The sequence below is a fragment of the Elephas maximus genome, chromosome 26 (assembly GCF_024166365.1).
Source record: "Elephas maximus indicus isolate mEleMax1 chromosome 26, mEleMax1 primary haplotype, whole genome shotgun sequence".
In the NCBI taxonomy this organism is placed as follows: domain Eukaryota; kingdom Metazoa; phylum Chordata; class Mammalia; order Proboscidea; family Elephantidae; genus Elephas; species Elephas maximus.
In genome coordinates, this window is record NC_064844.1 from 38,126,562 (window position 1) to 38,145,602 (window position 19,041).

At 42.7% G+C, this 19,041-nt stretch overlaps 1 protein-coding gene across 1 annotated transcript; it reads left to right on the forward strand.

Annotated features, from left to right (window-relative positions):
- The first annotated feature begins 17,607 nt into the window (after window positions 1–17,607).
- On the forward strand, window positions 17,608–18,315 carry LOC126067965 (proline-rich protein 23A-like). The gene has a single exon (XM_049870212.1). It carries the CDS (start codon window positions 17,608–17,610, stop codon window positions 18,313–18,315), a length of 708 nt encoding a protein of 235 aa, XP_049726169.1.
- The last annotated feature ends 726 nt before the right edge of the window (window positions 18,316–19,041 follow it).

Below are 19,041 nucleotides of genomic sequence, written 5' to 3' on the forward strand. Positions count from 1 at the left end.
CTGAATTTCTGATTGCTGTCTGTCTATGGATTTTTCCAGCTTATTAAACTTTTCATTATGTTCCTGAATAATCTTTCTAATTTTTTCAGTTGCTTTATCTGTGTGTTCCTTGGCTTGTTCTGTGTATTGCCTCATTTCCTTCCTGATGTCTTGAAGGGTTCTGTATATTAAACTTTTGTATTCTGGCTCTGGTAATTCCTGGAATGCACTTTCACCTAGAAGATCCCTGGATTCTTTGTTTTGAGAGCCTGTTGAGGTGATCATGGTCTGTTTATTTATGTGACTTGATATTGACTGTTGTCCCCAAGCCATCTATAAGTTATTGTATTAGTTTATGTTTGCTTACTGTGTCATAGCTTCTTGCTTTGTTTTGTTTTGATATGCCCAAATGGGTTGCTTGAGTGAGCTAGCTTGATTATTTTCACCTTTGGAGCCTGTCCACAGATGGCTAGAGCTGTTATCAGGTATGTCAGTCTAGGAGTCCAGTCAGTCTTCGTGTATGAATTCAGCTCAGGTTTTCAGGTAGCTGATCATCAAGTGTGTGGTACAGGCTCTGCCCTACAGTCTTTGAGGGGCAGGGATGATTGGCATATACACCCGTATCTGGTTGCAGCAGGGGGTCACACTCTGAACAATGCAGGTGGCTGAGAACTGACCCCCAAGTGTCTCTGAGGAAAATGCATCCCTGTTCCCTAGAGTGTGGAGGTGGGTGAGTTCTGCAGCTGGACCATGGGCACCCAAAGTTTTTGGTTGTAAGGACTGGGAGGTACCAGTTATCTTTGGACCCCTGTCGTGGGTGGCTGGGTGACCTGAGTGGAGCCACCAGTCTTTAGGTCCCTGATGTGGGTAGGTGAGGACCTTGTTTAATAGGCAAAGCAATGTCAAACACCAAACACCCACCCCTCCACCGCACAGCTGAAATGGTTGGAGTTTGCCAACAAGGGCCTATTCTCCTGAAATAGGCCCACACAGGTCCATGCAAGAGGGAAAGGTGCTCAAGGTCCATGGACAGTTTATGCCTGGACAGGAGCCACTTCTGTCCTGAGCTCCCCCGGTTAAGGGAGCTGGCAAAATTTCTTTTGCCCCCCAATTGCAAATTTTTTCCTTCCCCAAGGCCTGGAGGATGGTTCTAGGTGCTCAACAGGGCCTATCTCAGGCCCAGTGATTTAGCTGCCGAAGCCAGCTTGGGGGTGGGGGGGTGCGGTAAAATATATGCAAGTACTTAGCTTTTGCCTAGAGCGCCGTTTTTCTCAGGTTCCGGAGGTGTGAGTAGGCTCTGCAGCTGGCTGCTTCTCCCTGAGGAAACTGCAGCGGAATGCTAGTACCAGCCCGCCGCCACTGCCGTGGGAATGGTGCCTGAGGGTTCCCCACAATTCAGGTCCGGTAACTCCTCTCCACTTCTGAACGGTCTCTTCCTCCCCCACCCCCCAGTTCATTGTCTAAGTTTGCCTTTGATGCTCAGGGCTCCCAGCTCTTCACAAATATACTAGTTTCGCTTGTTTTTTCAGGTCTTTGTTGTAAAGACGGCTCACCGGAAGTGTCTGTCTATTCCGACATCTTGGCTCCGCCTCCCATTTATTTCTTTATCTAGCCTAATTGCTCTGGCTAGGACCTCCACCACAATGTTGAATAAGAGTGGTGATAAAGGGTGTCCTTGGGTCATTCGCGATCTCAAGGGAATGCTTTCAGACTCTCTCCATTTTGGATGATGTTGGCTGTTGGCTTTGTATAACTGCCCTTTCTTATGTTGAGGAATTTTCCTTCTATTCCTATTTCGCTGAGAGTTTTTATCATTGAAAGGTGTTGAACTTTGTCAAATGAAATGAAATCATGTGATTCTTGTCTTTTATTTATGTAATGGATTACATTGGTTTTTTTGTAATGTTGAACCATCCCTGCATAAATGGTATGAATCCCATTAGGTCACGGTGAACTACTTTTTTGATATGTTGTTGAACTCTATTGGTGAGAATTTTCTTGAAGATTTTTGCATCTAAGTTCATGAGGGATATAGGTCTGTAATTTTCTTTTTTGTGTGGTGTCTTCACATGGTTTTGGTATCAGGGATATGCTGCCTTCACAGAATGAGTTTGGTAGTATTCCATCTTTTTCTATGCTCTGAAATACCTTTAGTAGTAGTGGTGTTAACTCTTCTCTGAATGTTTGGTTCTTTTGTTATGGGTCTATTTAGTTGTTCTACCTCTGTGTTAGTTTAGGTAGGTAGTGTGTTTCTGGGAATTCATCCATTTCTTCTAGGTTTTCAAGTTTGTGAGAGTACAATTTATCATAGTAATTTGATATGATTCTTTTAATTTCAGTTGGGTCTGTTGTAATATCACCCATCTTGTTTCTTATTTGGCTTATTTGCTTCCTCTCCTGCTTTTCTTTTGTCATTTTGGTCAATGGTTTATCAATTTTATTAATTTTCTTTAAAAACCAGCTTTTGGTCTTGTTAACTCTTTCAATTGTTTTTCTGTTCTCTATTTCATTTAATTCTGTTCTAATTTTTATTATTGGCTTTCTTATGGTGACTGAGAGTGTGTTTTGTTGCTCTCTTTCTATTTGTTCAAGTAGTATGGATAGATCTTTGATTTTGGCCTTTTCCTGTTTTTGTATGTGTGCACTTGTTGATATAAATTGACCTCTGAGCACTGTTTTTGCTGTGTCCCAAGCGTTCTGATAAGACGTGTTTTCATTCTCATTGGATTCCATGAATTTCTTTATTCTGTCCTTAATATTTTCTATATCCCAATAGATTTTGAACAGGGTATTGTTCAGTTTCCAAGTGTTTGAATTCTTTTCCCTGATTTTTCTATTATTGATTTCTACTTTTATGGCCTTATGGTTAGAGAAGAAGCTTTGTAATATTTCGTTGTTTTGGATTCTGCTAAGGCTTGCTTTATAACCTAATATGTGGTCTGTTCTAGAGAATGTTCCACGTGCACTAGAAAAGAAAGTATACTTGACTGCTGTTGGGTGGAGTGTTCTATATATGTCTGTGAGGTCAGGTTGGTTGATTGTGGCATTTAGATCATCCGTGTCTTTACTGAGCTTATGGTGAAGTCTCTTACTATAATTGTGAAGTAGCTGTCTATCTCAGTTTCCAATGCTGTTAGAGTTTGTTTTATGTATCTTGCACTCTGTCATTGGGTGCATAAATATTAAATAATATGGTTATATCCTCCTGGTATATTGTCCCTTTAATCATTTTATAGTGTCCCTCCTTGTCCTTTGTGGGGGATTTAACTTTAAAGTCTATTTTGTCAGAAATTAATACTGCCATTCCTGCTCTTTTTCTATTGTTGTTTGCTTGATATATTTTTTCCATCCGTTGAGTTTTAGTTTGTGTCTCTAAGTCTAAGGTGTGTCTGTTGTAGGCAGCATATAGTTGGATCATGTTTTGTTTTCCATTCTGCCACTATCTGTCTCTTCATTGGTGCACTTCATCCACTTACTTTCAGCATTAATTACAGATAGGTATGAGTTTAGTGCTGTCATTTTGACGTCTTTTTTGTGTGTTGTTGACAGTTCCTTTTTCCCACTTAATTTTTTGTTCTGAGTAGCTTATTGTTATATATTGGCTTTTCCTCTTATTTGTTGTTATTGGTTTTGTATCTGCTGACTCTCTATTTTTTTCTTGTATTTTATTTTGATGAGTAGGATAGCTAGTCTCCTTTGTGGTTACTGTTTTTCTAAGTTTAAACCTAACTTTTATTTCTTTATATCACCTTGTCTTCCTCTCCATATGAAAGATTTATAACTACTTTTCTTCATCCCTCTTTGTTTTAATGTTGTCTTCTTTTACCATCACCGTTTCCGTTTTGAGCATCTTTTTTATCTTGACTTATTTTTGTGGTTTCTCTGTCTGGGTTCATGGCTGATTGCTTTGTTCAGTGTCCCAGTCTTGGGTTGAAACTTGACATTACTGATCCTCTAACCAAAGAGCTCCCTTTGATATTTCTTGTCTTTTTTGTTTGGTTTTTACAAATTCCCTAAATGTCTGTTTATCTAGAAATATCCTAATTTCACCTTCATATTTGAGAGACAGTTTTGCTGGATATATGATTCTTGGCTGGCAATTTCTTTCCTTCAAGGCTTTATATAAGTCTTCCCATTGCCTTCTTACCTGCATGGTTTCTGCCGAATAGTCAGAGCTTATTCTTATTGACTGTTCTTTGTAGGTGACTTTTTGTTCATCCCTGGCCACTCTTAAAATTCTCTATCTTTGGTTTTCACGAGTTTAATTATAATATGTCTTGGTCACTTTCTTTTGAAATCTACCTTATGTGGAGTCCAGTGAGCATCTTGGATACATATCTTCTCGTCTTTCACGACATCAGGGAAGTTTTCTGCCAACAAATCTTCAACAATTCTCTCTGTATTTTCTGTTATCCGTCCCCATTTGGGTACTCCAATCACTTGTAGGTTATTTCTCTTGATAGAGTCCCACATGATTCTTAATGTTTCTTTATTTTTTTTAATTCTTTTGTCTGATTTTTCTTCAAATATGTTGGTGCAAAGTGCTTTATCTTCAAGCTCACCAATTCTGCCTTCCACTTGCTCAATTCTACTCCTCTTTCTATGGAGTTGTTTAATTCTGAAATTTTATTGTTAATCTTTTGAATTTCTGATTGCTTTATCTGTCTATGGATTTTTCCAGCTTATTCAATTTTTCATTATGCTCTTGAATAACCTTTCTAATTTCTTCAACTACTTTATCAATGTAGTCCTTGGCTTGTTCTGCATATTGCCTGATCTCCTTCCTAATCTCATTCCTGATGTCTTGAAGAGTTCTGTATATTAATCTTTTGAATTCTGCATCTGATAATTCCAGGAAGGCACCTTCATATAGAAGATTCATTGATTCTTTGTTTTGAGAGTTTGTTGAGGTGATCATGGTATGTTTCTTTATGTGACTTGATATTGTCTGTTGTCTCCCAGCCATCTATAAGTTATTGTATTGGTTTATTTTATGTTTGCTTACTGTATCCTAGCTTATTGCTTTGGTTTGTTTTGATATGCCCAAGTGGGTTGCCTGAGTGAGCTAGCTTGATTATTTCACCTTTGAAGCTCTGATGTCCTGCCACCAGATGGCTAGAGGTGTTATCATGTATATCATTCTAGGAATCTATTCACTTTTCTTGTATGTATTCAACTCAGGTGTCCAGATAGCTGATCATCAAGTGTGTGGTGCAGGCTCTGTCCTACAGTCTTAGAGGGGTAGAGGTGATTGGTGTAGGCACTGGTGTCTGGTTGCAGCAGGGGTCACACTCTGCACAAGGCAGGGGGCTGAAAAACATCCCCCGACTGTGAGGAAAGTGTGTCTCTTCTCTCTACATCGTACGGGTGGGTGGGTTCTAAAGGCGGACCTTGGGCACCTAATGCTTTTGGTTGTAAGGACTGGGAGGTACCAGTTATCCTTGGACCCCTGTCATGGGTGGCTGGGCGACCTGAGTGGAACCACCAGTTCTTAGGCACCTGATGTGGGGTAGGTGAGAACCCTGTTTAATAGGCAAAGCTATGTCAAATATTAAATACCCACCTCTTCACCACACAGCGGAAATGGTTGCAGTCTGCCAACATGGGCCTGTTCTCCTGAAATAGGCCCACTCAGGTCCATGCAGAGGGGAATGGTATTCAATATCCACAGACCATTTATGCCTGAACAGAAGCCACTTTTGTCCTGAGGTCCCCTGGTTAGTGGAGCTGGCAAATTATCTTTTCCCCCAATTGTGAATTTATTCCTACTCCAAGGCTGGAAAGATGGCTCCAGGAACTCAACAGAGCCTATCTCAGGCCTAGGGAAATCAACAGCCTCTGAAGCTGGCTTGGGGGATGGAGGGGCACAGTACAATATATGCAAGTACTTAGTTTTTGCCAAGAGCACCATTCTTCTCTGGCTCCACAGGTGTGGGTAGCCTGTGCTGCTGGCTGCTTCTTCATGAGGAAACTGCGGTCTAACTACCACCAGCCCGCCGCAGCTGCTCCTGGGAATGGTGCCTGAGGGATCCCGGAGATTCAGTTCTGGCAACTCCTCTCCTCTTCTGAACCGTCTCTCCCTCCCCCTGCCTCTCATTCCGTTTTCTAACTTTGCCTTTGACATTCAGAGCTCCTAACATGTCATAAATATAATCGTTTCACTTGTTTTTCCAGGTCTTCGTTGTAAGAGGGATCGCAGGAAGTGTCTGGCTATTCTGCCATATTGGCCCCACCTCAATCCCAGGGTCTTCTTTTGTTGGGAGTTTTTTCTTTACCTGTTTCATTTCTTCTTTTGTTATGGGCTTATTTAGTTGTTCAACCTGTTTGTGTTAGTTTAGGTAGCTGGTGTGTTTCTAGAAATTTGTCCATTTCTTCTAGGTTTTCAAATTTGTTAGAGTACAATTTTCCATAATATTCTGTTATGACTCTTTATTTCATTTGGGTCTGTTGTGATATCACCCATCTCATTTCTTATTCACATTATTTGCTTCATCTCCTGTTTTTCTTTGTCAGTCTGGCCAATGGTTTATCGATTTTAATCTTTTCAAAGAACAAGATTTTGGTCTTGTTAACTCTTTCAATTGTTTTTCTGTTCTCTATTTCATTTAATTCTGCTCCAATTTTTATTATTTCCTTTTTCCTGGTCCCTGAGGGTTTCTTTTGTTACTCTCTTTCTATTTGTTCAAGTTGTGGGGATAATTCTTTGATTTTCGCCCTTCTTTTTCTATGTGTCCATTTATTGATATAAATTTACCCCTGCATAACGCTTTAGCTGTGTCCCAAAGATTCTGATGGGAAGTGTTTTCATTCTCATTTGATGCTACGGATTTCTTTATTCCAGCCTTAATGTCTTCTATATTCCAGTAGTTTTTGAGCAAGGTGTTGTTCAGTTTCCATGTGTTTGATTTCTTTTCCCTGTTTTTTCTGTTATTGATTTCTACTTTTATGGCTTTATGGTCAGAGAAGATGTTTTGTAATATTTTGATGTTTTGTGTTCTGTTAAGGGTTGCTTTATGACCTAATATGTGGCCTATTCTAGAGAATGTTCCATGAGTGTTGGAAAAGAAAGTATGCTCGTCCCCTGTTGGGTGGAGTGTTTTGTATATGTCTATAAGGTCAAGTTGGTTGATTGTGGCACTTAGATCTTCTGTGTGTTTATCGAGCTTCTTTCTGGATGTTCTATCCTTCCCCGAAAGTGGTGTGTTGAAGTCTCCTACTATTATTGTGGAGCAGTGTATCCTCACTTTTCAATGCTGCTAGAGTTTGTTTCATGTATCTTGAAGCCCTGGCATTGGATGCATAAATATTTAATACGGTAATATCCTTCTGATATATTGTCTCTTTAATCATTATATAGTGTCCTTCCTTATCCTTTGTGGTAGATTTAACTTTATAGTCTGTTTTGTCAGAAATTAGCATTGCCACTCCTACTGTTTTTTATCATTGTTTGCTTGATAAACTTTTTTCCACCCTTTGAGTTTTATTTTATGTCTTTAAGACTAAGGTGTGTCTCTTGTAGGCAGCATATAGACAGATAGTGTTTTTTAAGCCATTCTGCAACTGTCTGTCTTTTTATTGGTACATTTAGTCCATTTACATTCAGAGTAATTATGGATAGGTCTGAGGTTAGTGCTGTCATTTTGATGTCCTTTTTGTGTGTTGTTGACAGTTTTTTTATCCACTTAATTTTTTTGTGCTGAGTAGTTTTTCTTCATAAATTGTGTTTTCCTCTTTTTCATTGTTGTTGGTTTTTTTTTTTTTTTTTTTTTTGCTGAGTCTGTTTTTCTTGCATTTTATTTTGATGTTTAGGATTCTTAGTCTCTTTTACCTTATTATTTACCCCTATTTTTCCAAGTTCAAACCAAACATTTACCTCCTTACATCACCTTAACTTCCGCTACATACGAAAGCTCTATGACCACATTATTTAGTCTCTCTTTATTGATTTAATGTTGTCATTTTTTACATAATGACATCACTGTTTCCCTGTTTTGAGTGTTTTTTTTTAATCTTGATTTATTTTTGTGGTTTCCCTATCAGGGTTGATATCTGGTTTCTCTGTCCTGTATTTTAGTTTTAGGTTGTTATTTGATGTTATTGATTTTCTAACCAGAGGACTCCCTTTAGCATTTCTTGTAGTTTTGTTTTGGTTTTTGGAAACTCCTTAAACATCCCTTTTTCTGGAAATGTTCTAAATGTCTTTGCAAGACAGTTTTGCTGGATATATGATTCTTGGCTGGCAATTTTTTTTTCCCTCAAGTCTTTATATATGTTATCCCATTGCCTTCTTGCCTGCCTGGTTACAGCTGAGTAGTCTGAGCTTATTCTTATTGACTCTCCTTTGTAGGTGGCTTTTTTGTTTATCCCTAGCTGCTCTTAAAATTCTCTCTTTATCTTTGGTCTTTGCAAGTTTGATTATAATATGCCTTCACGAATTTCTTTTGGGATCTCCTTTGTATGGGTTTTGATGAGCATCTTGGATAGATATCTTCTCATGTTTCATGATATTAGGGAAGTTTTCTGTCGACAATCTTCAGCAATTCTCTCCATATTTTCTGTTTTCCCTCAATTTTCTTGTACTCTAGTCACTCATGGGTTATTTCTCTTGATACAGTCCCACATGATTCTTAAGGTTTCTTCATTTTTTAAAATTCTGTTATCTGATTTTTCTTCAAAGATATTGTTGCCAAATGTTTTATCTTCAATCTCATTAATTCTGACTTCCATCTCCTCAGTTCTGCTTTGCTTCCTTTCTATTGAGCCAATTCAGAAATTTTATTGTTAATCTTCTGAATTTCTGATTGCTGTCTCTCTATGGATTCTTTCAGCCTATTAAATTTTTCATTATGCTCTTGAATAACCTTTTTAATTTCCACTACTGCTTTATCTGTGTGTTCCTTGGCTTGCTCTGCATTTTGCCTGATCTCTTGAAGAGTTCTGTATATTAATCTTTTGTATTCTACATCTGGTAATTCCAGAAATACCTCTTCACCCCAAAGATTCCTTGATTCTTTGTTTTGGGATTTTGTTGGAGCAATCATGGTCTGCTTGTTTATGTGACTTGATATTGACTGCTTTCTCCAAGCCATCTATAAGTTATTTTATTAATTTATTTTATGTTTGCTTACTGTGTCCTAGACTCTTGCTTTGTTTTGTTTTGATATACCCAAACAGGCTACTTGAGAGAGCTAACTTGATTATTGGAGCCTTTCAAGCTCTAATGGCCTGTCACCAGATGGTTAGAGCTGTTACCAGGTATATGAGCCTAGGAGTCCGTTCATTATTCTTGTATGGATTCAGCTCAGGTGGCCAGGTAGTCGGTCACCAAGTGTTTGGTACAGGCTCTCACCTACAATCTTAGAGGAGCAGTGGTGATCGGTGTATGCAAGGGTTTCTGGTTGCAGCAAGGTGTCACATGCTGAGCAAGGCTAGGGGTTGACAACCTTCCCCCAAGTATATGTGAGGAAAGCACATCCCTGTTCTCTAGAGTGCACGTGTGGTTGGGCTCTACAACCATATCATAGGCAACCAATGCTTTTAACTGTAAGGACTGGGAGGCACCACTTATCTTTGGACCCCTTTCGCAGGTGGCTAGGTGGCGTGAGTACAGCCAGCAGTCCTCAGGCTCCTGATGTGGGTAGGTGAAGACCTGGTTTAATAGGCAGAGTGGGGACAAACATCAAAATGCACCGCTTCACTGCACAGCTGAAACAGTTAAAGTCAGATCTCAGGCATATACACCCTTGCAATTTAACAACAAGGACCTAGGTAATGAGTGGGCCACATGGGTCCACGCAAGGGTGAAAGGCATTCAAAGTCTGTGGACCACTTGTGCCTGGACAGGAGCTGCTTCTGCCCTAAGTTCCCAGTTGAGAGGAGCCAGCAGATTATGTTTCCCCCATTTGTTAATTTGTTCCCTCTCCGAGGTCGGGAGAATGCTCAGGGTGCACAGCAAGACCTATCTTAGGCCCAGAAAAATTGACGGTCACTGAAGCTGCCTCAGAGCAGAGGCAGGAGGAATCAGAGAGATGGGAGAGAATTCTTTCAAAAGGGGAGCTATTAGATCCACGAGGTAAATTAGAAAAAATCACTCATCTTGTGCCGAGAGCACTGTTGTTCACTGATTCCAGAAGCATGAGTAGATTCTGTGCCACTGGCTCTCTTTGGCTATGGAGACCACGTCCTGAACACTACCTCCAGCCATGCCAGCGGATCCGAGCTGTGCCACTTCGCTTGCCTTCTTTTGCTGTAGTAACTGCATCCTGAACGCTACCACCAGCTCCACCGTGGTCACACCAAGGGATCAAGGTTGTGCCATTTAACTCGCCTTCTTTTGCTGAAGTAACCACGTCCCAAACACTACCGCCAGCCCTGCCACAGTGATGCCAGGGGATTGGGGCCGAGGGGTGCTGGTTCCCACCAAGTCAGGTCAGGCAACTCATTGCTGCTTCTGCACTGTCCCTACCTCCCCCTGACACTCAGTCCGATTTCTTAACTTTGCCTTTGATGTTAAGGGTTCCTAGCTTGTCATATATATAATCGATTCACTTGTTTTTTCGGGTCTTCGTTGTAAGAGGGATCGCTGGAAGTGTCTGAGTATGCCACCATCTTGGCTCCACCTCCCTTCTGTTCCTATTTTACAGAGAGTTTTTGTCAGAATTGGCCATTGGACTTTATCAAATGCCTTTCCTGCATCCACTGAGATGATCATGTAATGGAAATGATTATGTGATTCTTTTCTTTTGTTCAATTTATGTCGTGGATTACATTGATTTTCTAATGCTGAACTATCCTTGCATTACTGGTATGAATCCCACTTGATCGTGGTGCATTTTTTTTTTTTAATATGATGCTGAATACTATTGGGTAGCATTTTGTTGAGAATTTTTACATCCATATTCATTGGATATATTGGTCTGTAATTTTCTTTTTTTTGTGGTGTCTTTGCTTTTGCTTAGCTTTGGTATCAGGTTTGTGCTTTCTTCATAGATGAATTTGGGAGTATTCCTTCTTTTTCTATGCTCTGAAACAGGTTGAGTAATACTGGTGTGCTCTTCTCTGAATGTTTCATAGAATTCTCCAGTGAAGCCACCTGGGCCAGAAATTGTTGTTGTTGTCGTTGAGAGTTTTTTATTACCTTTTCAATCTCTTCTGTTGTTATAGGTCTCTTCAGGTTTTCTACCTCAGTTTGTGTTAGTTCAGGTAGGTTCTATGGAGAAATGTTGAATGATGTAGGAAGCATCAAAATAAGATGAAAGGAATTCACTGTACCAAAAAGAATTGGTCAATATTCAACCATTTCAGGAGGCAGCATATGATCAAGAACCAAAAGTACTGAAGGAAGAACTCCAACGTGCACTGAAGACACTGGAAAAAAAAACAAGGCTCCAGGAATTGATGGAATATCAATTGAGATATTTCAACAAACTGATGTAATGCTGGAAGCACTCAGTCATCTATGCCAAGAAATCTGGAGGACAGCTACTTGGCCAACCAACTGGAAGAGATCCATATCTGTACCCATTCCAAAGAAAGATGACCCAAGAGAATGCAGAAATTATCAAACAATATCATTAATATCACACACAAGTAAAGTTTTGCTGAAGATCATTCAAAAGCAGTTGCAGCAGTATATCCACAGGGAACTGCCAGAAGTTCAAGCTGAATTCAGAAGAGGATGTGGAACAAGGGGTATCATTGGGGATGTCAGATGTATCATGGTTGAAAGCAGAAAATACCAGAAAGATGTTTATCTGTGTTTTATTGACTACGTTTTTAAAGGCATAGTCTTCTACTTCATCATTTCTTCCTTTGGCTTTAGCTACTCTACGTTCAAGAGCAACTTTCAGAGTCTCTTCTGACATCCATTTTGGTCTTTTCTGTCTTTCTTGCCTTTTTAATGACCGTTTGCTTTCCTCATGTATGATGTCCTTTGGTGTCATCCCACAACTCATCTGGCCTTTGATCATTAGTGTCCAATGGGTCAATTCTATTCTTGAGATGGTCTCTAAATTTATTGGGATATACTCAAGGTCACACTTTGGCTCTCATGGACTTGTTCTAATTTTCTTCAGTTTCAACTTGAACTTGCATATGAGCAATTGATGGCCTGTTCCACAGTTGGCCCCAGCCTTGTTCTGCCTGATGATACTGAGCCTTTCCACCATCTTTTTTTTTACATATGTAGTTGATCTGATTCCTGGGTATTCAATCTGATGAGGTAGTGTATAGTTGCCAATCATGTTGTTGAAAACAGGTATTTGCAATGAAAAAGCCATTGGCCTTGGAAAATTCAATCGTTTGATCTCTAGCATCATTTCTCTCACCAAGGCCATATTTTCCAACTATAGATCCTTCTTTGTTTCCAACTTTTCCATTCTAATCACCAGAAATTATCAACTTATCTGTTTGGTCAATTTTAGATTGTAGAAGTTGGTAAAAACCTTCAGTGTCTTCATCTTTGCCTTAGTGGCTGCAAATTTGAGTAATAGTCCCATTAACTGGTCTTCTTTGTAGGCATATGCATATTATCTTGTCACTGACAGTATTTTACTTCAGGATAGATCTTGAAATGTTCTTTTTGATGATGAACATGATGCCATTCCTCTTCAATTTGTCATTCCTGGCATAGTAGACCATATGACTGTCTGATTTGAAATGGTCAATGCCAGTCCATTTCAGCTCACTAATGCCTAGGATATCAGTCTTTTTGTGTTCCATCCCATCTTTGCTGACTTCCAATTTTCCCAGATTCATACTTCATACATTCCACATTCCAATTATTAATGGATGCTTGCAGCTGTTTCTTCCCAATTTTAGTTGTGCCACATCAACAATGAAGATTCTGAAAGTTTGACTCCATCCATGTCATTATGGTTGACTCTACTTTGAGGAGACAGCTCTTCCCTTTCCAACCTGAGGCACTTGTCTTCCAGCACTATATCAGACAATGTTCAGCTGCTATTCATAAGGTTTTCCCTGGCCAATTTTTGAGAAATAGGCTGCCAGGTCCTTCTTCCTAGTCTGTTTTAGTCTGGAAGCTCCACTGAAACCTGTTCACCAAGGTGACCCTGCTGGTAATTGAAATACCAGTGGCAAAGCTTCCAGTATCAACAGCAACGCACAAGCCACCACAGTACAACAAACTGACAGATACATGATAGAACATCTGTTTTAGTATCCATAAAGTAGTAAGAGATTAATGATTTTATGATTACATAGTCCGCCATTAAATTTAACCATTGAAACAGCATCAGTACTACAATGACAATCACCCTTCAGTTATGTGTTCAGGAAGTAAAGATAACAGAGCATAATATACCAGAGTTAACGTGAGCTAAGTAGAGTGGGCCACTTTCATCATTCTTCTTCAGGCAAAGACAAAGTTGCTGTATACAAGATTTTTGAAATTGCTTCTTCTTACAGAAAAGTTCAAACGATATAGAAGAGTCAGTAGTGCAGATTGAAAAAAAACTTTAATAAAAGATAGAATAGATAATGTACTTGGCAGATAACAATGCCAAATAACAGTATACTCTAACATATTGCAGAAAAAAATACCCACAATATGGTGCCATTCCAGGAAGAAAGTAAAAAATGCATAGAAAAGGGTCTTAATCACACCAGCCTCAGATTAACATGTGGTGGTGGGATGGGAAATTGACGGGAGACTACAGTTTAACAACACTGTATATTTGGAAAATGCATTCAGGTATTATGACTTGTGTAAATAAAAATATATAGTGATCTTTAAAAGTCATTACAGCATTCTAGGGAATGTTCTGACCCCAAGCCCTGGGCCTAAGTCTCCAGGTCTCAGATAAGCCAACAAAGGACTCACAGAGCACAGATTCCCCAATGATGAAGAAACTCTTGATCCCCATTCAGCGCTGTCTCTAATAGCACCCAGCTTCCTAGACCCAAGCTCCCTCCCTTGTCTCAATGGAACCAGCCTCAGCCACCTTGATCCCTGAGCAGACCTCAAGGACTTTTTTGCCTGACTCCACAGTCCCACCTCCTCAGGGGTTCAAGCAGTTTGTGCTGATTCGTTAGTTAGTATTGATTGACACCAAGAAAACCCAATGAGTAAGCTTGATAATCCACTCTGACAGTCTTTGAGTACTCTTAAGAAAAAGGTAAAATCAAGCAGGCTAAAAATATCTGATAGGGTGCCAGCACACCCATTCCTGATCCATATAGGTATTATGCCATAAAAACACCTGGAAGCGTGTTTTCTAATACGCAGGACTCCTTTTTAGGATGATTATGACTTTTTTTTTTTTTTTTTACTATTCACTGAGCACCTACTACAGGCCAGGCACTGTTCCAGACACTGTTTAGTGGAAGAACCCAACCAAAACCAAACCCAGTGCCGTCGAGTCGATTCCGACTCAGAGCGACCCTATAGGACAGGGTAGAACTGCCCCATAGAGTTTCCAAGGAGGGCCTGGTGGATTTGAACTGCCGACCCCTTGGTTAGCAGCCATAGCACTTAACCACTACACCACCAGGGTTTCCCTTAAGTGGGAGAGGCAGATAATAAACATAATAATAGCGACTATTTACTAAGCACCTTCTATGATCCAGGAACATTTTACACACATTATCTCACAACTGCCCTGCAACGTGGATAGCATTCGCCCCATTTTACACGAAAGGAAATTGAGGTAAAGTGACTTGCCCAAGATCATATGTGTACAAAGTGCCTGAACCAGGAGTGTACCTTATAGGACCACTGCTAACTGGCTCCATTCAGGGAAAGGCTCACACTCCCTTGGAAAGGGAGTTCACAGTGAGGATTCTGAGAAGTAGAGACGATTAAATCACAGGGCCCAGGATGGTGATGAACTCGCACGAGCATCAGACAGGAGGCAGTACCGGAACCGGCGCCACCCAGCTCAGAGCTGGGGGCCTGGCCAGGAGCCCTAGCCTCTCCCAGTGTGCTGGCCCACCCTGTGCTCTGGCCTACCCTGTGTTCACCCATCTGCCCCTTACACGACAGCAGTTCACCCTCACTCTCCACTATTCTCGGAGCCTGGAACTTTCCCAGGTCGAAGACAGTACACTCTAAAGCCAGAGTAAGTCAGTCTCCCGCAAACTTCCCACTTCCGTTGCCCTCTGAGCTGGGTCTCCTGTGGCGTCCACCCGCAGGAGGTGCCTGCGGGGACCAGATGTTCCTGCAGAACCTCCCAACACCAGCTGGAGCCGGCGCGGGTTCGCCCAGCCAGTGCCCAACCCTGCGCGGCGCCCTCTTAGGGGAATTTTCTGCCACTGCGACGAGGAACACCCGGAAATCCAACCCTAAGGGCAGAATCTGAGCCTGCGGCCGGATGCCTCCATGATTTTGTTACCAATAAACCGGGCCTTGACCACAAGCAGAAACTGCACCCTACCTGAACCTCTCAATTGCGAAATGAAAACAAGTTCAGTGATCTTAAACTTCAGCATAAAACAGAATTTTCCGGGGATTATTACAGAGAATTCCTAGGTCACCCTCTAGGAAATCTGATTCAGTGGTTCCGTGACAGGACCAAAGAACCTGAATTTTCCTTAAACTTCCCAGGAGATAGGAATGCTGCCAAGTCACAGACCACTAGCTTAAATGTACATCAAGAGAAGCCTGATTTAAATGTAAAATCCACACAAGGAATGCTGTAGGCCATAAAAAAGGATGAATGTAGTATATACTATTTTGTAAAAGGGGAGGGAGATAAATAATATACATGTGATTCGCTTTTAAGTGCACAAAATATTCCGGAATGAACAAAAAATTGTAATAATGGTTACCTCCAAGGTAAGAAATCAAGTGGCTAAGGGGCAAGAGTGGGAAGAAATGTTTCGATGTATGCTTTGAACCATATAAAATTACGACCCTTTCCAAAACTAGTGTTGAGTGTTTTATTAACACTAGATAATGAGTTGAGCCACACCTTTCCTTTTGCAGCCAGGTGTAGTCACACCATACACACCTGCCTTTATAGACACTCAGATCAGAAGTGCTTACTCTTTATTATCTTAAGTGGAACTTGACGTCCCAAATTCAGCTCTGCTAGTTCCAGCTTCCTGGGCAAGTTAGTTAACCCTTCTGCACAGCATTTTATCATCTGTAAACCGAACTAAGGAGTCCCTGGGTGGTGCGAACAGTTAAGCGGGGACTATTAGCCAAAACGTTGTGGTTCCGACCCACCCAGAGGTCACAGCCTTAAAAACCCTATATGAAGCAGATCTGCTCTGCATATACATGGGGTCGCCATGAGTCAGAATCGACTGGGTGACAACTAACAACAGCAACAAAACTAAGCTAAAAACAGAAAACACTTCAAGGTGAAAACCAAACCAAACCCAGTTCCGTCGAGTGGATTCCAACTCATAGCGAACCTATAGGACAGAGTAGAACTGCCCCACAGTTTCCAAGGAGCGCCTGGCAGATTTGAACTGCCAACCCTTTGGTTAGTAGCCGTAGCACTTAACCACTGGGCCACCAGGGTTTCCTTCAAGGTGATAGTTTAGATAATTAGATAAAGTAAGTAGTTTTACTACAGTTTATGGCAGCATAGTAATTACTACATAGTACTAACTATGGAGTCCCTCGTGGTGCAAAACAGTTAATGCACTAGGCGTGCTCATCTCTGTGGTGGTCATGGCTCCGGTTGAGCCCTGAAAGGGCTCCTCTCCAAAGCGGTAAGGTTGGAGGTTGGAGTACACCCAAAGGCACCTCAGAAGAAATACCTGACAATCTACTCCCCCCCCCCCCCCCGCAAAAAAGTCACTGAAAACCCTATGGAGCACAGTCTACTCTGACATACGTTGAGTCGCCATGAGTCGGAATCAACCCGATGGCAACTGGTTTGGTTTTTTTCGGTTTACTGACTACAGCAATTAACTAATGATGAAGGGGCTGCAAAAGCCCTAAACAGATCTGTCATTAACAGTTTAGGCGAACGCAGGCCTAAGTGCGTCACCAAAACTCAGCCCATTATTAGATCAAACGCAGATTGCAGTCCATTTCCAGGGCAGGGCCTCGGCGGGAGGCTGCGATACCTCTTCAGGTCCTGGTGCCCGTGGTTTTCTGGCTTCCTGCAATCCTGACTTGCAACGTAAATTGAGCATTACCTCCGCATCTGAGGTTAACGAAGTGAAGCCCGAGAACCTGACATCGGAAGCCAAGCCCTATAGCGGGCATAATTGTTCTGCCCCCGATAGACCTGTAGAAGTATTTCGTTACAATGACCTACCAACCACAGCCAATATATTGGACTGCATGGACGCCTCTGCCCTCAAAGGGGCGGAGCTTAACGTGACATTTTGCGACTTTGGTTCCCCTAGCCTCACCTGCAACATAATTGGCCGGCTGGTGCGCATCCGGTTGGCGTGAGGAAGCCCGGATTCGAGCACACGAGGCCCAGTCCTGCGCCGGACTTGGCTCGCCCAAACCGGTCCTGTGGCTTACCCCGGGAGGCGACGCCGAAACTCCGAGGACTCGCCCAGCGCACTGAGCTCCTGGTATCCATTCGCCCTCAGACCTCGCCTGACCTCAGAGACCCGTCACCGCACCAAGGCTGATTCCCCCGCGCCCTGCGCTCTCCATCAGGTCCCAGGAGCCCCGTCCGCAGCGCCACGGAGGTGATGATGGACAGCCGGCCCCGCAGCCCAAGCCCTTGCCCAGCGCCCTGGGGGGTGCTTCAAACCGGAGGACCCCGCCCGGCCAAGCGCCTCCGATGGGAAGAGCCCGAGGTCCAGCCTGGGCAGTCAGGGACCGCGGGCGACCTCACCTCCGTGGTGGTCCTGGCCGCGGGCTGTGCCCTGCAGGTGCCCCTGCGCGACGCCGACCTGGTGCTGGAGCCCGCGCCCGCGTCCGTCCTGCGGGTGTCTCTCGGGAACCACACCCTCATCCTGGTCCATGAGGCCCTCCTGGACCCGGTCGTCGAAGACTCGAGCGGGGAGAGCGACTCGTCTGTCAGCCTGGAACTGGGCTCTTTCCTGACCGTTCTCGGGGACGACATCGCCGTCGAACAGGGATCCTTCTGCGCATCCACCTCGGAGACCGCCGCCCACGCAGAGGAGGACGCGAACCTCGAGTTCCTGCAGCTCTGGAACGACCCTCAGGCCATCTTAGTCGCTGGGCTCCGCCCCTCCGCTAGAGGAGTCCCCGGTCCCTCCCCACGGGGCCCCATCCCAGAACCCTCTCCTTGGGTCCCCAGCCTGGACTCCCACCTTCTGGGAGCTTTCCCCAGCTCACCACTCCAACCTTTGCCCCCCTCTCCGAGTCCAAGCCCCCATGAGCGCCCCCAGCGCTCTCCCCGCCCTCCGTGCAGGGCCCGGAGACGCTTGTTCTAGGGATGAACCACCGCCACACACACAAACCTAGCTACCCCCTGGGGGCCCTACAGGATTTTCTGAATCCTCATTGATTCTCTAACAGCCGGGACATTGCGCACCCACGAGCACACAGTAGACTGCTTTTTCTGTGCACACTACTGACCAATAATAGCAGATGAGGATGCCAGGAAGAGGAAGCAGGTTCTAGATCTTACCCCGGAAATCGAAAATCCACCCAGGGATGCCAAACACTGTATTTTCAGCCCTTTGGGCTGCCTCAGGCCCCTCCATTCCCCCTCATTTTGTGTCAGTTACTTTCTCTTCAAAATCCACCCTTTCCAAGGTTCCGTTTCTTCCCAAACCAAAATAACGACTGAGTTTGTTATATGACGAGTTTCATTGTGTGTTTCTTTATGAATTTGTGAACTCCAAACCATGGCTTTTCTCTTTCTTGGTGTTCCAGCTGCCCTTCTGGGAATTTGCCAAATAGTATGATGGTTACTGTAAGTAATAATAATATGATGTTTGTTCACAGCAACCCCTTAAACCTGTTGAAGTTCTCTTGCATCAGTTTACTTTTGATTATGAATACATGTTGAATTTTACCACGTTTTCAGCATGCATTTATTTATTCATCTGGTGATTTCCACCATAGACTGATGGAAAATATTTGCATTCCTGCTATTCCACGTTATTTTGTATCTTTCAGATTCCACTTTGAGGTTTTTGAGTTTTTTTCTCTCA

Excerpts from the sequence above, each read along its gene's own strand:
- LOC126067965 (XM_049870212.1), top strand. The coding sequence starts at position 17,608 with ATGGACAGCCGGCCCCGCAGCCCAAGCCCTTGCCCAGCGCCCTGGGGG.